Source organism: Erithacus rubecula (genome assembly GCF_903797595.1).
Source record: "Erithacus rubecula genome assembly, contig: scaffold_635_arrow_ctg1, whole genome shotgun sequence".
Lineage (NCBI taxonomy): Eukaryota > Metazoa > Chordata > Aves > Passeriformes > Muscicapidae > Erithacus > Erithacus rubecula.
In genome coordinates this window covers 1-22,133 of record NW_027635703.1, presented here as the reverse complement: position 1 = coordinate 22,133, position 22,133 = coordinate 1, and the positions used below count along the sequence as shown (strand labels likewise).

Genomic DNA, 22,133 nt, shown 5'->3' with positions numbered 1-22,133 from the left:
AAAAGGTCCCAATAAATTGGAAATTAAAACAATTGAAGGGATTAGTGGAGAGCAAGTCCATCTCCATTGGGATGTTCAGTATGTAGGAATTTCCAGGAAAAGCCACAAGGATCCCTAGAAGTGCAACTTCCCTTGGATGGTTCTGTTTCAGGGAGCTGCACAGCAAGAGGGGAAGCTCAGGCCTGGAATTTGGAAATGAAAGAAGAAAATAAATTTAAAAATGGATCAGAAGAGAGATGTGACAAAAGCATGGAATGGTTTGGGTGATTATCTAATTCCAAATTAGACCTTCACTATCCCAGATTGCTCCAACTTGGTCTTGGACACTCACAGGGATGGGGCAACCACAATTTTTTGGGAAACCTGTGCCAGAGCCTTCCCATCCTCCCATGACCTCCAGCATTATTTGAGATAATCCCACTTCAAACATTTCTCCTAAATCTACTTCTCAAGTGCCAAGCTTGGCTGCTGTGCTCAGTTTTGGGAAAAAATCCCATTATTTATCTAATTCCAAATTAGACACCTTCACTAGCCCAGATTGCTCCAACTTGGTCACTCACAGGGATGGGGCAGCCACAATTTTTTGGGAAACCTGTGCCAGGACCTCCCCAAAGCCCAGACCCATCATTTCCATCATAATTTCTTCTAAACATTTCTCCTAAATCTATTTCCCAAGTGCCAAGCTTGGCTGCTGTGCTCAATTTTTGATAAAAAGCCCCAACATTTAAATCAGGCAATGTACCACGTGGAAATAAATTCCTCTTCTTCACGTGCTGCCTTGTGCTCCCTGGAAGAGCTGGATGAGTTCTGGCCTCCTGGCCAGCTGCTGGGCCAGCATTCCTGTGGCATCTGGAGTGTCCTGGAGCCCAGCCTGGAGCAGGATCTGAGTGGCCACCAGGTGCTGCCCAGCACTGGCCACGTGCAGGGCTGGGGACACACACACAGCAGAGCTGGGCTCACCTCCTGGCCTTGGACTGTGGAGGTTCTTTCTGACCCCCAGCTGCTCTAGAGGCTCTTACTTGTAATCTTAAATAAGTAAAGCAGCTCATAGTTAAAAAGGTTATTTATTACAAAGCACAGCAGTCTCAAAAGCAATGGCAATAATTGAATGGCTAAAAGCAGGAATGGCTAAAAGCTGAATAGCTAAAAGCACCAATTCTCCCAATCCACACTGTTATACAGGATTTTTCCAAGCTAAGACACAAACTCTTTAACCTATTAGAATTTCAGTTTCTTAGCACACCAGGTTACCTATAACACTACACATACACTGTCATGTTCTATCTAAGAAATATCAGCAATATTCTGACTATAAATCTATTATATCTAAATCCTGTCTATAACTGTGGGCCTGGAGATTGTACTGAAGATACCAGTGTGTTTCAACCTTCACTAGAACACTCACTGCCACTGTGGAATCCAGACCTTTCACTCACTAAAAACATCAGAACTCACTCTAAGATTTATTCAATCCCTCACTCTGATTTCTCCCTGAAGAATTCAGAGAGATCCCAACTCACTGACTCCAGCAGTGTCCTGGAGTCCAGCCTGGAGCAGGATCCACTGGCCACATGCAGGGCTGGGGACACACACACAGCAGAGCTGGGCTCACCTCCTGGCCTTGGCCCATCCTGCTTTGGGTAAAAACAGGATTCCCAGATAGATGGGGTTTGGTGAATAATGAGTTTTCATGGTGTGGGATGGGATAGAATCAAAGAATTAATGTTGGGATTGTTGAGTCTAACACTAAAGATCATCCAGTTCCACCCTCCTGCCATGGAGAGGGAACTTTCACTGTTCCAGGTTGCTCCAAGCCCTGTCCAGCCTTCCAGGGACACTTCCAGAGATCCAGAGGCTGCCACAGCTTCTCTGGGAATTCCATCCCATCCCAGCTTCTCCTCACCCTCACTTGTAAAATAAAAAAATCTTCCTTCCACCTAATCCAATCCTGATTGCTCTGGATAATCCTGATGTGGATGAGAAGCTTCCCAAGGACACAGTGACCCAAAGGCAGCCAAGGAGGGACCACAGGAAAAAAAAAAAATAAAATCCCAGGGCTGGATGAGCTCAGCAGAGCTTGGATTTAATCACTGAGGAGGCAGAGGGAGAGATGGCAACACTAAAACCTGGCTCTAACCAAACCCCAGGACTGGAAAATTTGCCAATTTTGCCAATTGATGATACCATTTGTCCTTTATTTTTAAATTTGAATGTATTTTTTTTGGGAGATGCTGATGCAAGAGCTGCCTGAGCCTTTCCCACTGGGAATGCCAACTCTCCAGATCACTATAGCAACTCTATTTCTGTGCCAGCTCTCTGGTATTATTTGCTCATCAGCCATTTCCAGGCTGTTTGCTAAAGAATTGAGGCTGGAGAGCTCAATCCTTGCTTTCAACAGGATCATTCCAGGCAAATTAGAGAGGGAGGAGGCAGCACTGGAACTCCTCAGGTGAAAAATAAGTTGGGAATTCCCAATTTCTTCCCCCAAGGGAAAAGGCCCAGCAGAAATTCCAGCAAAGTAAGCCAGGGAATGCAAAATGCCCAAAAAAAAAAACCCCTGGGATGATCTATCATGTTGCTCCCAGAGCAAATGTATCCATGGATTTGGCATCTGAGGTTGGGATGTGCTCATGGTGTCACAGAAAAGTTTGGAAAAAGTTTGGAATTCTCACCAGAACGGCCCTTCCCATCCTTAGCCTGGACATCAGCACCAAGGGACAGCAGGGTCTGGATGGTGTGTCCATGTCCTTCCTGCAGAATGTGGGATTTGGGATCAGCTCTGGGCTCAGATCCATCCCTAAGATGGAATTGCACAGATCTGCTCTGTCCTGCTCAGCTCTGGGGGCACCAGGAGCTCTGCAGGTCCAAAAGGCAGGAATTGCCCCAGCTGCTGTTATCCCATGGGAATTATCAGAAAGGTGCCACCAGGCACCTTCCTAAAATCCCAGAAGGGTTTGAGTTGGAAAAAAATCCTTAAACATCATCAAATTCCAACCCTTGCCATGGGCAGGGACACCTTCCCCATCCCAGGTGTTCCAATCCTTGCTGGGGCATTGCAGGATCCAGGGATTCTCTGGCAATGCCAGCCCAGCAATTCCTGCCCCAATCTCCCCTTCCCCAATTCCCTGGGTCCTGTCCCTCTGTCCCTTTCCAAAATATCCAAAATCTGGAGCCCCTTTAGTCTCTGGAATGTGCTGGAAGCTCTCCCTGGATCCTTCCCTTCTCCAGGCTGCCAATTCCCAGCTCTCCACAACCTCCCATTGGATCCATCTCCTCTCCAAGGCATTGATGGATCCAGGGCCTTCCCTTGCAATCTCAGGGAACCATCCAGGCTCTCCCTTCCCTTTTCCTCTCTTTTCCATGCCCACTGTCCATCCAAACCCCTCTGGATGGATGCTGAGTGTCCTGAATCCCAGAATCCTGGGCTGCCTTGGCTGGGAAGGAGCTCAAAGCTCATGGCAGGGACACCTCCAGCATCCCAGGCTGCTCCAATCCTTGCTGGGGCATTGCAGGGATCCAGGGATTCTCTGGCAATGCCAGCCCAGCAATTCCTGCCCCAATCTCCCCTTCCCCAATTCCCTGGGTCCTGTCCCTCCATCCCTTGTCCCCAGGAGCTCTCAGGTCTCTCCAACTGTGGGTTTCAAATCCCTCCAATTCCCAGGTGATCTGGAGCTGATTTTCCCAGGGTTATTCCAGCTCAAGGAACAGAACCTGCTGCTGATTTGGGCTGTTGCTCATCTTCCTCCCTCAGGCACCATTACCCAAAGAATTCCTCCAGGATTTGTGATGCCCTGGGAGAAGACTCAGCCAGGATCCACAGTGTCCTCCCTCCTTCCCCTGCCAGGAACCAATTTGAAATTCCACAGGGAAAAACCCAGCACAGCCCCCAGCTGTCTGCTCTCTCCACAGGCTTTTCCAGAAATCAATCTTTTCTCCCTAAAATAACATGCCTGATTTTGGAATTACATCCTCAGTGCCATGAATTGGTCTTTGTGCTGTGCCCTGGGAATGTAAAACTTTTATTTTTATCCCCCCCCTCCCCACCCAACCAATCTTTTTCCTTATTCCCACAGAATTCCACAGCATCTTCCCCACTCCAGAGTCTCCCTTTTCCCTGCAAACCAAATTCCATGGAACTGCTGTAGCTGCCACAGCCCTGGCAGCAGATTGAATTTAAAAAAAAAAACAAACAAAAACAACCTTGATTTTCATGTGTTTATAAATACAAAAGAAGAAGAAAAAAAGGGGGGAGATAAAAACACAACTCACCAGGCAAACAAACAGTGCTGTAAACACAAAGTGACACCAAGCCTGGGGAAGGGAGAGAATCCCATCCAGTCATTCCCAAATCAGCCAGGAGCTGGGAATTTCTCCAAGGCACATTGTATTAGCCCAGAGCCCTGCTGTTCAACGTGCCCTTGGCAACCAGAAGGGCTTTGGAACGTGGTTTCTGGGAGCAGGAGGCCAAGAAAATGGGAGAAAGGGTTTCTTTGTGGGAGCAGGCAGGGCTGGATGGTGCCAGCAGTCCCAGGGAGTGGCACAAATGGTTTTGTAGGAGCAGGGCACTGGGATGAGGTTTTAAGCTGATCCCAGGAAGGATCCTGGTCAAGTTTTGGGATCTGTTCTGCACTCCCAGGGAATGTTGCAGAACCCACATGGGCTGGGAGGAGGAGAAAGGTTCTGGAATTCAAAACAATTCCAGTGTGAAGGACAAAGATAATATCCCAGCAGCTCCCCCCACTTTCCCAGCTCTCCTTTCCCACCTCTGGACATCTCCTGTCCCTCCCCTGCAGGCAGCTGGAGACAAACATGGAATTCCTGGGGTGGGAAGGACCCCAAATCCCACCCAGTGCCACCCCTGCCCTGGCAGGGACACATCCCACTGTCCCAGCTGCTCCCTGCCCCAATGTCCAACCTTGGACATTGCAGGGATCCAGGGATTCTCTGGCAATGCCAGCCCAGCAATTCCTGCCCCAATCTCCCCTTCCCCAATTCCCTGGGTCCTGTCCCTCCATCCCCTGTCCCCAGCCCCTCTCCAGCTCTCCTGGAATGTGCTGGAAGCTCTCCCTGGATCCTTCCCTTCTCCAGGGGAACATTCCCAGCACCCCCAGCCTGGCTCCAGCCCTGGAGCAGCTCCATGGATTTTTCTGGACTCTCTCCAGCAGCTCCAGATCCTGCTGCTGCCATCCCCAGCTGGGATCTGGTGCTCCAGGTGGGATCTCACCAGTGCAGAGCAGAGGGGAAGAATCCCACCCTCACCCTGCTGCCCAGATTCCTTCTGATGCCCAGAAAACAGGGAATGGAACTGGTCTGGAGCAGATGGACTGTGGTAGAGGATGAGCCAGGAATGCAAATCCTCCAAGGTAGCAAACACCTGACCCAGCCTGGTTTAGGTACCAGTGTGTTGTTGGGTTGGTGTGGCCAGAAATGTGTGTTCTGTCAGCAGCTGTTGAAGGTGGGTGGAATAGTGATTTCCTGATCTCCTGGCACACATTATCTGCTCATGGCCCATCTTTAAACCAGCTGGGCAATCATCTTTATCTTCCCACAGCCCATCCTCCCTCCAGGAGATATCTCCTGTTCATGGCCACTGAGTCCCAGGGCATGGCTGAGAAAATTCCATCATCCCACTGGGAGATGCTCCAGCCAGGGCAGGAGCCAAGCCTTTCCTAGCCAGAGAAAAACTGACATTTGGGACACCAAGGCACCTTCTTCCCACTGCATTCCAGAGGAAAACCAGAGCCTTGCACATCATCCCTGGAGCTCCAGAGGAAACTGCACCTTCTCCAGGAGCACTGCTCCAGCTGAGCCACATCTGCCCCTGCAGGAGGATGCAGCACCATGGAATGGGACTGTGCCACCACCCTGACTGACTGACTGTGCCAGCTTGGATTCTGACTCTGGCAGGGCTGGGATTGTTCTGTGTAATGCTGCATTGCTATTGGAATTGTCCTAGTCAAGAACTGTTATTCCTAATTCCCATCTCTTTGCCTGAGAGCTCCTTAATTTCAAAATGATAATAATTTGGAGAGAAGGGGGTTTCCATTCTCCATTTCAAAGAGAAGTTTCTGCCTTTATTGGCAGGAATCTGTCCTTCACACCAAGACAAGGTGCCTGGCACAGCTTTTCCCAGGGAATTTGGGCCCAGCACAAACCTTGGCTGCAAAGTGCAGGGCTGGCAGCTGCAGGGAGGTCGCTCTCCCATTGACATCCACACCCAGCTGGGACACCAGGAACTGGATGGAGCCATCCTGGGCTGTCACAGCTGCCCTGTGCAGGGCCTGAGCTCCCAGGGCATCCACAGCTGTGGGACAGGCCTGCAGTGGAGGAACAGCATGGAAATAACACAAAGTGCACTCATCCCAAATGAGACCAGCACCACCAGGAAACCTCCAGGAGGTTTCTCACCTCTCCCACCCTCAGTGCCTGGAATGTGAGGTTAAAACCATGACAAACTTCCCCAAACCTCTGGGAGAATCAGCCATGAGGGCCCCCCCTACCAGTTGGGATCAACAATCAAACAATCAATCATTTATAAATTATTGATTGCAGTGTTCTGGCTCCTGCTGTGCACAATTGGCTCTAATGGCATTAGAGGAGGAAATCAGGGATTTTTTTGGGAGACAGCACAGGAGAGAGGGAGGAGCTCTGGATAACTCAAGGATGGACATTTCCATGTTATCCATGGCCACTGGAGCCTCCACACTGAGTCCTGGCAATCCAAGAGCTGCTTTTGGCTCTGACACAGCTGCCCCTGGAGTGCTGGGAATGTCCTGTCCCCTCCTGCCACTGCCTGGTGTCACCATCCCACCTGTCCCTGGATCTCTGCAAGTGTCCAAGGCCAGCCTGGATGGGGCCTGGAGCCACCTGGGACAGTGGGAGGTGGCCCTACCATGGAGGAATGAGATGCTTTTTAAGGTCTTTCCATGATTCCTGATGACCTCACTCAGCAAAATCCATCTCCAGGGAGAATTTGCCTTTTGACACAATTTCTTTCTTTACAATTTGGGAATTTCCTTGCATTCCAGTCATGATGAACACGTGGCTCACCTGACCTGGCAGCTCTGGCTCAGCTCCTGGAAGGGCCAGGGAGGGATTTTGGCACTCACCTGATGTTTCTCCAGGAGCAGCTGGGCAATTCCAATGTGCCCATTCTGGAGGGCATCCATGAAGGGTGTGACCCCACAGCTGTCTCTGCTGTCAGCTTTGTACTGGCACCTGGAATAAGAAGAGAAAAAAAAAACAGGACAGAGCTGTTGGCAGCTCCAAAACCCTTATGGAAGGAGACTCTCAGCAGCTGGGATCAAAAATGGAAGTTATAAAGCAAATGGATAAACCTGTCCTGGTGTCTTAGAGCCTTCTGGGGGTTTTTGAGGGATCAGAGATCTGGTTCAGCTTATTTAGGCTCTACAGGTCATTTATAATTCCCTTTTTTTCCTGACCAGAGGGTTTCCAGAAGGGTCCAGGTGTACACTGGAAGCAGGGAATAACCAGATACTCATGGAATGATGTACAAAATCAAGAGCCCAGCAACCTCATTCAGTGAAATGAGAGAAAACTGAATTAAAGCCTGGCTTAGATCACAGGGCTGTGTATTCTGGGCAGGGTGAGATGAGCTGGAATTCCTAGGGAAAGCTGCTCCAGCTCTGGGAAGGGAACAGAGCTGCTTTAAAGCCATTTCCCAGCAATTTCCCAGGAAATCAAGGATAAGCCCAGCCTAGGGAAGCAGCTCCCAGAAATCCCTTTGGTCACTGTCACATGAATCAGCAGGGAAAACAAAGCCAGGGCTGAGTTACATAACTGGGATTTGTGTCATAAGCAAGAGGGAGCCCATCCTGAGGGAATCCAGCTGGGAAAAACCTGGAGCAGGAGGAAACAGCCTGGGGATGGGAGGGCAGGGCAGCTGTGCTGGGCTTGGAGCAGCACAAGCACCCTTTGTGTGCAAACCCTGGCAGGGAATGGGAGGGGGGGAGGAAAAGCTGGAAAGAGGCAGCTTACCATTCCAGGAGCAGCTCCACAACCTGGGAACAGCCATGCATTGCTGGGAAAAAATGGGAAAAAACAGGAAAAATATGGGTTGTTTGTGAGTTTGTGGCATTGTGATCCTCCACATTCAGGGTGCTGATCATTTTGGGATGAGGGAAGGGGTTCTAAGGGGTTTTAATCCCATCTGGATTTTGGTGGGGTTAAATAAACCTTCCTTTCCTCTATCCCATGAGAAATGTGAGGTAAAGCAGGGAAAAGTCTGGCTCTGTCTGCCATGGAATTCAGCTGGAACAAAGAGAGTTTCTCCCAGTTTGTTCATTGAATTGGGATGTGGGAGCAGCAAAAGGAACACAAAGGAGGCAGCCGGGGAAATGCTGGATAACACTCCCAGCCCTCCTCAGCCACTCCCATCTCATCATCCTCACCCCTCTCAGAGGGAAAACAACAACAAAGGGGGAGGATTTGAGCCTGAGGCACTGAAATATGCCAGTTTTTTTCCTGATTTTTTTAAACATTTCACTTCACACAGCTTTTCATTTTGAATATATTCCATTTGTTTTGCAAGAGAAAAATAATATCAAACCAAGGCTGGCGCTGCTCCATCAGGTGATGGAAAAAAGGTTCCTTGAAAATGTGTATTCAACTTCTAGCTGGAATTCCCAGATTTTGGCTCTTTGCTCCTGCTCTCTGCCTGTTCTTCACCTGAGCTGATGGAAAATCCAAGTCATGGGAAGAAAAATCCCTCCAGGCAACACAATTCCATCTTTTATCAGGAACAGAGATGGGAAAGCTGGGATTCACAATTACCTCTTCCCAGTTTTCTTCCCTTGGGATAGAAGAAGCAACAAAGCTGAAGGACTCAACCCTTATTAATAAAAAAAAATAATTGCAGGAGGGAGATAATGACCCTTCAGCAATCTGGGAAGGCAGCTGGCCTGGTCATGGGTTAATGTGCTCAAATCCACACCCCTGGGATGGATGGATGGATGGAAATCCATGGAAAAGGCAGCTTGTCCTGACATGATTTCCCCTGGCAGCTCCAGCACCATCTCTGGCCCCTCACTCCTGCCTGATGAACTGGGAATATCCACTGGGATAAATTTGGGATATCAGGGAGCAGCAGTTTAGGATCAAACTGCACTGGGAGCAGTGGGGGATAAAGTCAGAATTCCCTAATTCCATCATTCCAACCTTTCCCATTCCCATTCCAGCTGCTGTTCCAAGGTTTGGCTGGATCAGGAAATCCCAGAAATCCACCCAAATTGTGGACTGGTGGCTTTGCCAAAAAAAAAAAAAAAAAAAAAAAAAAACACAGCTGGAAACACCTCTAGGAAGCAGAATTGCTGAATCCCAATTGTAATTTCATATCCCAAGGCAGGGAGGGAGATGACTTTGGATCAAGGTCCAAATTCCCCCTTTCCCACAGGATCATCCCAAATCCCAGAGGAGCCTGTCCCAGATCCCAACCCAAAATCCACCTTCTGCTGGGAGAGGAGCTGCCAGCTCCATGGAAACAACACCTGGAATTGGGCAGGGATGGGAGAACATAAAAAAAAAAATCAGGATCAGCCACTTTAAGCAACCTGCTGTGATCCCACAAACCACTCATTCCCTGTTTTATTATGGAATTTTCATCATGGGATAAGAGCAAAACTCCAAAATTTGGAGTTTATTATTGGAATCATGGAGTCATTTTGGTTGGAAAAGAGCTCAAGCCCAACCATTCCCAAGTGCCACATCCAGGTGGATTTTTAATCCCTCCAGGAATGGGGACTCCAGCAGCTCATTCCAATGCTTACAACACTTGCCATGAAGGAATTTTCCCAATATCCAACCTGATATCACAGCTTGAGGCTGTGATCAAGAAATACATCCCCAGGCAGCTCCCAAAAGGTTCCTCTCTTTGAAATTCCTGAAAGCTCTGCTGCTTTCAGGAATTCCCAATGTTGGGATGTGCTTGGAGCTGGGGAGGTTTTTCCAAGAGCAGTTCCCAGCTTTACACAGCAGGAAGGGAAATCATCTCCACATTCCAAGTGAGGGGAGCTCAGATCCATCTGGGCCAGGGAGAGATGAATTGATCCAAGGATCCCAAAGAAGATCCCAGGATGGATCCACCTCTCCCTTTTCCCTGACTTTCCCTGGATTCATGGCTGCTGTACCTGCTGTGTGCAGAGGAGTTCTCCCAGTGGTGCTCTCTGTGTCCCAGCACTTTGGGGACACATCCAGGAGGTACTGGAGCACCTCAGGATGTCCTTCCCTGCTGGCAATGTGGAAACAATTCCAGCCATCCTTATTCTTCAACAAAGGGTTGGCTCCGTGCTCCACCAGAGTTTTGATCACTTCCAAGTTTTTCCTGGTGCAAGCCATCATCAGGGGAGTCCTGGAAAAAGATAAAATAAAATAAAATAACCTAGGACAACAAATCTGATGTCCCACCTGGATTCAGGTGCTTTGCCTGAGGGGCCAGGAGATTTTACAGCAGTTTTTCCAGTCTGGGAACACTCCAGATTTTTTTTCCATGCAGTCCCTCAGAGCATTCTGTGTTTTTAAGGGAAATGAGACTTTTTCCAAAGGTTTGGTTATGCCTTAGGAAGCACAGAACTCCCTGTTTTTAACCCATGGCATGCCACACAAATCCAGGCTGATGGAATCTCAGCCTCAGCTCCAAGCGGGGCCTCAATTCCCAGCTCTGGAATGTTGCCTTTGGATTTGTGGCAGTTCAGCTAAAATCACCTTCCCAGGCTTTCATCTGGCAGCTGGGAATCTTTTATTTTTCCAGAAATTCCCATCCCTAAGGGAAGAGTGATGCAGTAATTTACAACTTTTGGGCAAAGCAGGGGGAGAGCAGGGATAAGGCTGGAATTTCTCCCAAAAATCCAGCTGGATCCACAGTGTGGGCAGCAGGAGAAGGGAATTCTGCCCCTCTGCTCCACTCCGGGGATCCCACATGGAGTCCAGCTCTGGGATCCCAACATAAGGAGCTGGAGCTGCTGGAGCAAATCCAGAGGAGTCCCCAGAGCTGCTCCAGGGCTGGGGCCAGACTGGGAGAGCTGGGAATGTTCCCCTGGAGAAGGGAAGGATCCAGGGAGAGCTTCCAGCACATTCCAGGGGCTGCAGGAGAGCTGGAGAGGGATTGGGGACAAGGGATGGAGGGACAGGACACACAGGGAATTGGGGAAGGGGAGATTGGGGCAGGAATTGCTGGGCTGGCATTGCCAGAGAATCCCTGGATCCCTGCAATGCCCCAGCAAGGATTGGAGCAGCCTGGGATGCTGGAGGTGTCCCTGCCATGAGCTTTGAGCTCCTTCCCAGCCAAGGCAGCCCAGGATTCTGGGATTCAGGACACTCAGCATCCATCCAGAGGGGTTTGGATGGACAGTGGGCATGGAAAAGAGAGGAAAAGGGAAGGGAGAGCCTGGATGGTTCCCTGAGATTGCAAGGGAAGGCCCTGGATCCATCAATGCCTTGGAGAGGAGATGGATCCAATGGGAGGTTGTGGAGAGCTGGGAATTGGCAGCCTGGAGAAGGGAAGGATCCAGGGAGAGCTTCCAGCACATTCCAGGGGCTGGAGGGGCTGCAGGAGAGCTGGAGAGGGACTGGGGACAAGGGATGGAGGACAGGACACAGGGAATTGGGAAAGGGGAGATTGGGGCAGGAATTGCTGGGCTGGGATTGCCAGAGAATCCCTGGGATGTCCAAGGTGGGACTCTGGGGTTTGGAGCAGCTGGGACAGTGGGAGGTGTCCCAGGTGGCACTGGATCATCTTTAAATGCCTCCCCATCCATTCCACAATCCCAACCACCACCTCCAGCAGCCACATTCCCACCTTCCCCACCCAATCCCAAATCCCAACACCTACCAGTCACCTTTTTTCAAGCAGTCCACGCTCGCCCCTCTCTCCAGCAGGAAGGCCACACACTCCTGGTGTCCCATGGAAGCAGCTTCATGGATGGGCCTCTTGTAGTCCCCATTGGTCACCTCCATGTCCATGCCCAGCTCCTGCACCAGGAATTCCAGCACATCCTGGTGTCCTGAGCGAGCTGCATGGTGTAGCAGGGAATCCCCCAAACGTCCCCAACGCCAGCAGGGAGCCTCTGGAACCTCATCCAGCCTCAGCTCATCCCGAAGGAGATCCAGGTTTCCCTCCTGGACCAGCCTCAGGAGCCGCCGTGGCCTCTCCTGCTCCGCCATGGAGCCCGGCCTGAGGGGAAAGAGGTAAAAAAATGGGATTTTGAGGGATATTCTGGTTGGTTTGGGGGGTTGGAATAAGCAGGAATGAGGTTTTCCTTCAGGAGAAGCAGAGACTGGTGTCTACTTCCAGAAAAATGGGAATTTTTCCCACAGGAAAACCACAAATTCTGTAGGAGATCCAGGTTTCCCTCCTGGACCAGCCTCAGGAGCCGCCGTGGCCTCTCCTGCTCCGCCATGGAGCCCGGCCTGAGGGGAAAGAGGTAAAAAAATGGGATTTTGGGGGATATTCTGGTTGGTTTGGGGGGTTGGAATAAGCAGGGATGAGGTTTTCCCTCAGGTAAAGCAAAACCTGATGTTTACTTCCAGAAAAATTGAATTTTTTCCCTCAGGAAAATCCATTAATCCCACAGCACATCCAGGTTTCCCTCCTGGACCAGCCTCAAGAGCTGCCAGTTTTCCCTCAGGAAAAACAAGGTCTGGAGTCTTTTTCCAGAAAAATGGGAATTTTTCCCTCAGGAAAACCACAAATTCTGTAGGAGATCCAGGTTTCCCTCCTGGACCAGCCTCAGGAGCCGCCGTGGCCTCTCCTGCTCCGCCATGGAGCCCGGCCTGAGGGGAAAGAGGTAAAAAAATGGGATTTTGGGGGATATTCTGGTTGGTTTGGGGGGTTGGAATAAGCAGGGATGAGGTTTTCCCTCAGGTAAAGCAAAACCTGATGTTTACTTCCAGAAAAATGGAATTTTCTCCCTCAGGAAAATCCATAAATCCCCCGGCACATCCAGGTTCCCTTTCTGGACCAGCCTCAGGAGTCCATGGAGCTCAGCCTGAGGGGAAAGAGGCCAAAAAATTGGGATTTTGGGGGATATTCTGGTTGGTTTGGGAGGTTGGGATAAGCAGGAACGAGGTTTTCCTTCAGGAGAAGCAAAACCTGATGTCTACTTCCAGAAAAATGGAATTTTTTCCCTCAGGAAAATCCATTAATCCCACAGCACATCCAGGTTCCCTTACTGGAGCAGCCTCAGGAGACACCCAGTTTTCCCTCAGGAAAAACAAGGTCTGGTGTCTTTTTCCAGAAAAATGGGAATTTTTCCCTCAGGAAAACCACAAATTCTGTAGGAGATCCAGGTTTCCCTCCTGAACAAACCTCAGGAGCCGCCGTGGCCTCTCCTGCTCCGCCATGGAGCCCGGCCTGAGGGGAAAGAGGTCAAAAAATGGGATTTTGGGGGATATTCTGGTTGGTTTGGGAGGTTGGGATAAGCAGGAATGAGGTTTTACTTCAGGAAAAGCAAAACCTGATGTTTACTTCCAGAAAAATTGAACTTTTTTCCCTCAGGAAATCCATTAATCCCACAGCATATCCAGGTTTCTCTCCTGGACCAGCCTCAGGAGTCCATGGAGCTCAGCCTGAGGGGAAAGAGGCCAAAAAATTGGGATTTTGGGGGATATTCTGGTTGGTTTGGGGGGTTGGGATAAGCAGGAATGAGGTTTTCTTTTAGGAGAAGCAGAGACTGGTGTCAACTTCCAGAAAAATGGGAATTTTTCCCTCAGGAAATCCAGAAATTCTGTAGGAGATCCAGGTTTCCCTCCTGGACCAACCTCAGGAGACACCACTCTGCCATGGAGCTTGGCCTGAGGGGAAAGAGGTAAAAAAATCAGAATTTTGAGAGATATTCTGGTTGGTTTCGGGGCTGGGATAAGCAAGAATGAGGTTTTCCCTCATGAAAAGCAAAACCTGATGTTTACTTCCAGAAAAATGGAATTTTCTCCCTCAGGAAAATCTATTAATCCCACGGCATATCCAGGTTTCTCTCCTGGACCAGCCTCAGGAGTCCATGGAGCTCAGCCTGAGGGGAAAGAGGCCAAAAAATTGGGATTTTGGGGAATATTCTGGTTGGTTTGGGAGGTTGGGATAAGCAGGAATGAGGTTTTCCTTCAGGAGAAGCAAAACCTGATGTTTATATCCAGAAAAATGGGAATTTTTTCCTCAGTAAATCCACAAACCAGCCTCTCCCTTCAACATGAGGAGGAATTTCCTTCTCCCTCAGGATAACAAAAAATTTTCCTTCAGAAAATCAAGAATTGGCCTCTCCTTCAGGAGAACCTGGAATTTCCCTCTCCCTCTGAAATTCAGAAAGCAGCCACCCCTCAGGAAAAGCAGAAATTCCATTTTTCTTTGGGAAAATTAGGATTTGACCTTTCCCTTAGGAAAAACAGAAATTCCCTTTACCCTCAGGAAAACAAGGAATTAGCCACTCCATCAGAAAATAATTTTTGTTTTTTCATAGAGAAAACCAGGAATCGGTTTCTCCCTCAGGAAAAACAGGAATTGCTGTTTTCCCTCGGAAAAATTAAAAACCAGCCTCTCCCTCCGGTAACACAGAAACTCCCATTCCCCCTGGGAAAACTTGAAAATTCCTGTTCTTCTTAGGAAAGCCAGAAAGCAGCTGGAAATACATGATTTTTTTTTTTTTTTTTTTTACTCAGAAAAACCTGAAATTCCCTCTTTCCTCAGGAAAATTAATAATTTCTTTTTTCCTGCGGTCAGCCAGAACACCAACCCCTCCTCTAGGAAAAGCAGTTATTCCCTTTTCCCTCCCACACGAACGAGAAATTCGCTTTTCCCTCAGGAAAAAAACCCAGAAATTCAGTTTTTCTTCAGGAAAAAACAGAAATTCCCGTTTCCTTCAGGGCTTCCGGAAAGGGATGAGATTCCCCCCACCCACCCCAATATTCCCACCCCAGTTTATCCCAAACCACGGAATTCCCGCGGGAAAAATTCCCGGTTTTTCCAACCCACCCGCGCGCTGCGGAGCCTCGTGACGTCACACGCCGGGCGCATGACGTCATCACAAAGGGGCAGTGAACAAACCCCGCCCAACCCGGAAGTGTTTCGCTATTGGGTAATGCTGAGTAAAGCACCTGTTTCTGATTGGTCGGAGGGGAGGGGGCGGGGCCGGCGGAGCTCGCGGGGTTGCGAGCGCCGGAATCAGGTGAGGTTGGGGAGGGGAGGGCGCGACCATTTGTGGGCGACGGGGGGGGCGCAGGGGAGGGATTTCATTGGAAATTAAGTTTTTTTGGGAATGTGGAGTCACTTGAGAATTCCCTTGGAATTGAAAGATTGGCACTGGAGGGGAATCGTGGCAGTGGCGGGAGATTGATATTGTTGTAAATGGGTATTGAATGTGTTGGATTTTGTCCAATTAATCAAACAACAAAATTACAATTAAGCAGTAATTTATTAACAACAGCAATTGCGTATAAATGAATACAATCAAAATCGTATAACTTTGAGTCAATACAAAATTTAGCAGCAATATAAGTATAATAATTTAAGTATATCCGGGGGATCCCCCAACCGGGGGTACGGGCAGAGCCATTCCCCTCACACCGTCCCAAATCAATCAAGCTAAAATCTCACTTATATACCTTTTACTAATGCACATTAATAATGTGCAATAATGCCAATTTGCCTCAATTCAAAGTAAAAAACCTATTTCTAGCCGCTTGTTCTTCGACCTATACCCTTCCTCTCCTGCCTCCCACCTAACATCTGGCAGATGATTTTTTTCTGCTTTAACCATTTTCTTTATCTCTTTTTGCTTTATAGTACTTAAATGCAATTTTTTGATGAATTATAATGCCACGATTTTGCCAATATTGCTACAATTTAATTAGCACGAATCACATGTATAACAATATCCAGTTGGTTTTTGGCACTACGGGCGACCTTTGGCACTGAGGGGAATCTTGGAATAATTTCTTGGGTATATTTTGTCACATCATTTAAATGCAAATCAATGAGGGTTATATATATTTAAATATTTTTATGAGTGTATATATATTTAAATATTTTTATGAGTTTATATGTTCTGGGAATTCTTTTGCTTGATTTGGACTTTTGACTTGTCTTTGTGTTGTCCTGTGGATTAAATTAATATTTTTTTACTTTTTCTTGAGGTTCTGTTTTGTTGTTTTGACACCTGTTGATAACTGGAGAGTCATGGAGGTGTCATGATTCTTGTTATCATTTAGATAAAATAATCCACAAATATATTGAATTAACATCGTTATTTTATATAAATGATATATTTTATATAAATATATATATGTATATAAATAAATATTAATTTAACATATTTATATAAATAAAAGCATTTAATATTACATAATTTCTCTTTTCATACTATGGAAAGGTCTGAGCTATAACATATATTATATATAAGCTAAAATATTATATATATTTTATTGCTATTAATATAAGCTATATTTATATGAGCTAATTACTATTTAATAAGCTATAAGTTCATATAAAGTAGCTAAAAGTGATCATAAATTGTATATATAAAAATATTATAATGATACAAATAATAAATGTAATATATTTATATTTATATTTATATTTATATTTGTATTTACATTTATATTTATTAAAATGAATTCAAAAGTAAATCATATATGCATATATGTAAATATTTTATATAAGCATATAATACACATTGTATATGTTATACATAGACAATATATAACATACAAATATATAAATATGTGTATATGTATAAATATTTTATATATTTTAAATATATTAAAAATGGATATATTATTATATTAAAATTGTTGTGATTAATAATAACTTGTGAAAGCCAATACCTAATAATTACATTTCATTAATAGCAAGGAGCAGCCACACCTTTTCTGGGAATTCCATCCCAGCTCCTCCCAGGTAGAAATTCCTTCCCCATCTCCAAAATAATTTTCTCTCAACCATCACTCCAACCACTAAAAATCCAAAATCTGAAACACCAAAATCTCAAAAACCGGTGGGGGGGGAAAATACAATTTTGTGCAGGTGGATTCAGTGTCATTTTTCCCTATTGCTTGGATTGGGGGGGTTTTCCTCTTGTATTTCATTTTTCCATCTGAAAATGGGATTAATTTGAATTTTGCAGGATGAGGGGCTCCAAGAGGAGGCAGCTGACAGCCCCAGAGTGCCAAGCTCTGGCCCAGAGCAGTGAGGGATTGTCCCCCCTGAGGCAGCCCCTGAGCCTGGGCAGAGGCAGAGGAGGGACAAAAAGGAGCCTCCATCCCACCCACAGCACACAGAGACATCCCAGAGGTGATTCTTTTCATTTTATTTCCTTTTTTTTAAAAAAATTTAATTTGTTCGTATTTATTTTCTATCAGATTTGGATTTCTATTAGTTTCTTGTTTTTAATTTAATTTTTTATTTTTTTTATTCCAAAATCGCAAATTCTGCTCCCAAATTCTTCTCCATTCCCTGATTTTCATGGAATGCATTCCCACTTTTCCCCTTTGTGCAGCACCAAAATCCCAAATTCTTCTTTACTCCCTGATTCCATCAAATTCCTTCCCACTTTTCCACTTTGTGCAGCACCAGGCTGAGCTGGGATGTGACAACAAAATCCCAAATTCCCCAAATTCTTCATCAATCCCCAATTTCATGGAATTCATTCCCACTTTTCCCATTTGTGCAGCACCAGGCTGGTACCAAAATCCCAAATTCTTCTTAATTCCCTGATTCCATGGAATTCATTCCCACTTTTCCCCTTTTTGTATCACCAGGCTGAGCTGGGATGTGACACCAAAATCCCAAATTTTTCTTCATTCCTTGATTTCCATGTAGTTCATTCCCACTTTTCCCTTTTGTACAGCACCAGACCAGCACCAAAATCCCAAATTCTTCTTCATTCCCTGTTTTTCATGGAATTCATTCCCACTTTTCCCCTTTTTGTAGCACTAGGCTGAACTGGGGTGTGACACCAAAATCCCAAATTCTTCTTCATTCCCTGATTTCCATGGAATTCATTCCCACTTTTCCCTTTTGTGCAGTACCAGGGTGGCAGCAAATTCCCCAAATTCTTCATCCATCCCTAATTTTCAAGAAGTCTCTCCCATTTTTCCCATTTGTGCAGCACCAGGCTGGCACTAAAATCCCACTTTCCCCAAATTCTTCATCAATCCCCAATTTCATGGAATTCATTCCCACTTTTCCCCTTGGTGCAGCACCAAGCCAACACCAAAATCCCAAATTCTCTTCATTCCCTGATTCCATGGAATTCATTCCCACTTTTCCCCTTTTTGTAGCACTAGGCTGAACTGGGATGTGACACCAAAATCCCAAATTTTTCTTCATTCCTTGATTTCCATGTAGTTCATTCCCACTTTTCCCTTTTGTACAGCACCAGACCAGCACCAAAATCCCAAATTCTTCTTCATTCCCTGATTTCCATGGAATTCATTCCCACTTTTCCCTTTTGTGCAGTACCAGGGTGGCAGCAAATTCCCCAAATTCTTCATCCATCCCTAATTTTCAAGAAGTCTCTCCCATTTTTCCCATTTGTGCAGCACCAGGCTGGCACTAAAATCCCACTTTCCCCAAATTCTTCTTCATTCCCTGATTTCCATGGAATCCATTCCCACTTTTCCCCTTGGTGCAGCACCAAGCCACCACCAAAATCCCAAATTTTCTCCATTCCCTGTTTTTCATGAAATTCTCTCCCCCTTTTCCCCTGTGTGCATTCCCAGGCCAGCAGAAGAACATCCTGGATTTCTTTGGGATCCCAAAGCCCCGGGTGGAACCAGCAGGGATGCAGAGCTGTGGGATCAAGGAGGAACCTGTGCATCCCTTTTTCCTTGGAAATCCCCATTCCAGCAGCAATTCCTCACTTTTCCTGCATTCCCAGGATTTTGTTCCACATCCCAGGAAAAGAACTCTTCCAGCTCCAACCTCAGGAATTCCCAACCCAGAGCAGCACCTGGGGGAGGAAACTGAGGAGAAAATTCCCAAAGTGAGTGGGATCAAGCAGGAATGGGAAGAGCTGGAGGTGGAGCCTCTTCCAGATTCCCACTTTGGCCTCCTGGGCACTCAGAACTGGGAAATTCCTCAGGGATCCATGGCTGATCTTCCTGCTGAAATCCTCAGGAATATTTTTGCCTTCCTGCCAGTTCTGGATCTGTACCAGAACCTGAGCTTGGTGTGTCACTACTGGAGGGAAATAATTCGGGATCCACAGGTAAGGAAAGCTCTGGGATTGTCCCATGGGATCATCCATGCTCTGCCTTTCCTTTGTGCCTTTAAATCCCACAGGATTCTTCCCAAAATCCATCAGTTTTTAGGTCTCTTGTCTCTTTTTTATTTTTGTATTCTGGACCAAAAATTGCTGCTCTATATCCAAAATCCATATTGGAGCAGTGTTCCTTCCCCTCCATGGAAAAAAACAAAAAAAATCTGGATGATTCCAGAAAATCCCCCATGATTCTTCCCAAAATCCAGGAATTTTTAGGTCTCTTGTCTCTTTTTTTTTGTATTCTGAACCAAAAATTGCTGTTCTATATCCAAAATCCATATTGGAGCAGTGTTCCTTCCCCTCCATGGAAAAAACCAAAAAAAATCTGGATGATTCCAGAAAATCCCCCATGATTCTTCCCAAAATCCAGGAATTTTTAGGTCTCTTGTCTCTTTTTTTTTGTATTCTGAACCAAAAATTGCTGTTCTATATCCAAAATCCATATTGGAGCAGTGTTCCTTCCCCTCCATGGAAAAAACCAAAAAAAATCTGGATGATTCCAGAAAATCCCCCATGATTCTTCCCACAATCCAAGATTTTTTTGGTCTCTTGCCTTTTTTTTTGACCAAAATTAGCTCCTCTATATCCAAAATCCATCCATTAAAAAATAAGTTCCATCCCATCCATGGAAAAAAAAATAAAATCTGGATGATTACAGAAAATCCCCCATGATTCTTCCCAAAATCCATCCATTTTTAGGTCTCTTGTCTCTTTTTTTTTTGTATTCTGGACCAAAAATTGCTGCTCTATATCCAAAATCCATATTGGAGCAGTGTTCCTTCCCCTTCATAGAAAAAACCCAAAAAATCTGGATAGTTCCAGAATATCCCCCATGATTCTTTCCACAATTTTTGGGTTTTTTTGGTCTTCTTCAAAAGTTGCTGCTCTATATCCAACATCCACATTGGAGCAACATTCCATCCCATCCATGAAAAAAAAAAAAAAAGTGGAATATTCCAGAAAATCTCTTTTTCCTTCTCTCTCTCTTTTTCCCTCTTTCTCTCTTTTTTTCCCTCTCTCTCTGTTTTTCCCCTCTCTCTCTTTTTCCTCTCTCTTTTTCCCTTTTTCTCTTTTTCCCCTCTCTCTCTTTTTTCCTCTCTCTCTTTTTTCCTCTCTCTCTTTTTTCCTCTCTCTCTTTTTCCCCTCTCTCTCTTTTTTCCTCTCTCTCTTTTTTCCTCTCTCTCTTTTTTCCTCTCTCTCTTTTTTCCTCTCTCTCTTTTTTCCTCTCTCTCTTTTTTCCTCTCTCTCTTTTTTCCTCTCTCTCTTTTTTTCCCTTTCTTTTCCCTTTCTCTCTTTCCTCTCTCTCTCTTTTTTCCCTCTCTTTTTTCCTCTCTCTCTCTTTCCCTCTCTCTCTTTTTCCTCTCTTTTTTTCTCTCTTTTTTTACCTTCCTCTCTTTTTTTCCCCCTCTCTCTTTTATCCCCTCTCTTTATCTCTCTCCTTTTCCCCTTTCTCACTCCTTTTCCCCTCTCTCTCTTTTATTTTTCCCATTTTCCCTCTTTCCTCCCCATCTCTTCCCACCCATCTCCTATTTCAACCCCATCACTTTGAGACTCCCCTTGCTTATCTCTTCCCCCTTGAAAAATCCCATTTTGGAATGCCAGGAGATAAAATCCACTTTTTTTGTGCTTCCCATTCCAGTTTATTCCTTGGAAAAAGCTCTACCACCAGTACCTGAAGGGGGAGGAGGGAGCCCTGCAGAGAGTTGAGCAGATCCTGCAGGAATTTTCCATCACCAAAGAGCAGCAGGGATGTGTGCTGGGGTTGGTCAGGTGAGTTCACTTTGCCTTGATTTTTTGGGGTTTTGAGTTTTGGGATTTTCAGGTTTTGGGATTTTGGGGTTTGTCTTCTAAACAGGTGGGAGATGTGCAGGAAAATGGGGAGGGAAATGGGATTTTAATAGAGAAAAACACTGAAAAAAGGGACAAAACTTTAATTTTCTTTAGTCTGTTTGGATGCAAGATCATGGAATTATTTAGGCTGGGAAAGGCCTCTAAGACATAGGGTCCAACCATTCCCAGGGCCAGCAGCAAAATCCCAAATTCTTCTTTATTCTCTGATTTCATGGAATTCATTCCCACTTTTCCCCTTGGTGCAGCACCAGGCAGAGCTGGGACAATCCCAAATTCCCCAAATTCTTCTTTATTTCCTAATTTCCATGGAATTCATTCCCACTTTTCCCTTTTGTGCAGCTCCAGACCAGCACCAAAATCCCCAAATTCTTCTTCATTCTCTGATTTCATTGAATTCATTCCCACTTTTCCCCCTGAGCATGGAATTGCACTAAAGGAGATTTGAATAAAACCAGAAGGAATTTCCAGGTTCAGAGCTGGATACAGGAATTTATTCCAGCTCATTTTGTCACAAACTGGGAATTCTTGCTGCTGGCACTGGGATGGGCTGGAAAATTCCATGAAAAACACAGCAGGGATAAATGAAACCTTCAGCAGCTCCACTGGGGATGCTCTGGAAAAACCAGAATTTCCTTGGATTGTCAATCCTTCTTTTTTCCTTCACAGGTTGGTGGCATCCACAGGAGCCAAGGTGGATCCCAGTGGGGTTCTCCAGATTTTGGCAACTCATCCCCTCTTCCCAAAAGCTCAACTTTGTGTCCTCAGCAAATTCCCAGATTTACACAGCAAGCCTGGGGTGAGTTTCACTTTTATTTCTGCAGGAATGATCCCAAAATCTCACAAAAAGTGATTTGGGAACAGCCAGCACTGCTTCAGTCACTCACCAGTCTTTTGAGAACTCACCTCAGTTTCAGAGGAAGAAACTTTTTTTGGAGAGATAATTTTCCTCCATGCCATTCCCATAAATTTGGATGGATGGGATGCAAATATGGGATGTCTCCACTTTGCCTAACATATCCT

The 22,133-nt window shown here is 46.1% G+C and overlaps 2 protein-coding genes and 1 long non-coding RNA gene across 5 annotated transcripts; 2 read left to right on the top strand and 1 right to left on the bottom strand.

Annotated features, from left to right (window-relative positions):
* Positions 1-110: 110 nt before the first annotated feature.
* On the bottom strand, positions 111-12,437 carry ANKRD16 (ankyrin repeat domain 16). 2 transcript variants are annotated; one of them, XM_079332933.1, is made up of 8 exons: positions 11,846-12,437; positions 10,146-10,366; positions 7,999-8,041; positions 7,110-7,218; positions 6,156-6,317; positions 2,673-2,751; positions 743-927; positions 111-182 (listed from the first exon to the last, which is right to left on the bottom strand). In XM_079332933.1, the coding sequence occupies exons 1-7, from the start codon at positions 12,175-12,177 to the stop codon at positions 767-769; spliced, it is 1,107 nt and encodes a 368-aa protein (XP_079189059.1). In that variant the 5' UTR covers positions 12,178-12,437; the 3' UTR covers positions 111-182; positions 743-766. The 2 variants fall into 2 exon arrangements, with proteins under 2 accessions (XP_079189059.1, XP_079189060.1); XM_079332934.1 differs by having other exon boundaries at positions 11,853-11,989.
* LOC306816500 lies at positions 12,379-13,376 on the top strand. The gene is made up of 3 exons (XR_013777691.1): positions 12,379-12,514; positions 12,642-12,877; positions 13,222-13,376. It is a non-coding gene; the product is annotated as an uncharacterized lncRNA (long non-coding RNA).
* A 1,722-nt stretch (positions 13,377-15,098) lies between these two features.
* On the top strand, positions 15,099-22,005 carry LOC306816502 (F-box DNA helicase 1-like). 2 transcript variants are annotated; one of them, XM_079332936.1, is made up of 5 exons: positions 15,099-15,167; positions 17,124-17,290; positions 18,721-19,208; positions 20,902-21,032; positions 21,780-22,005. In XM_079332936.1, the coding sequence occupies exons 2-5, from the start codon at positions 17,125-17,127 to the stop codon at positions 21,961-21,963; spliced, it is 969 nt and encodes a 322-aa protein (XP_079189062.1). In that variant the 5' UTR covers positions 15,099-15,167; position 17,124; the 3' UTR covers positions 21,964-22,005. The 2 variants fall into 2 exon arrangements, with proteins under 2 accessions (XP_079189062.1, XP_079189063.1); XM_079332937.1 differs by lacking the exon at positions 15,099-15,167 and adding an exon at positions 15,914-15,941.
* Positions 22,006-22,133: the final 128 nt, after the last annotated feature.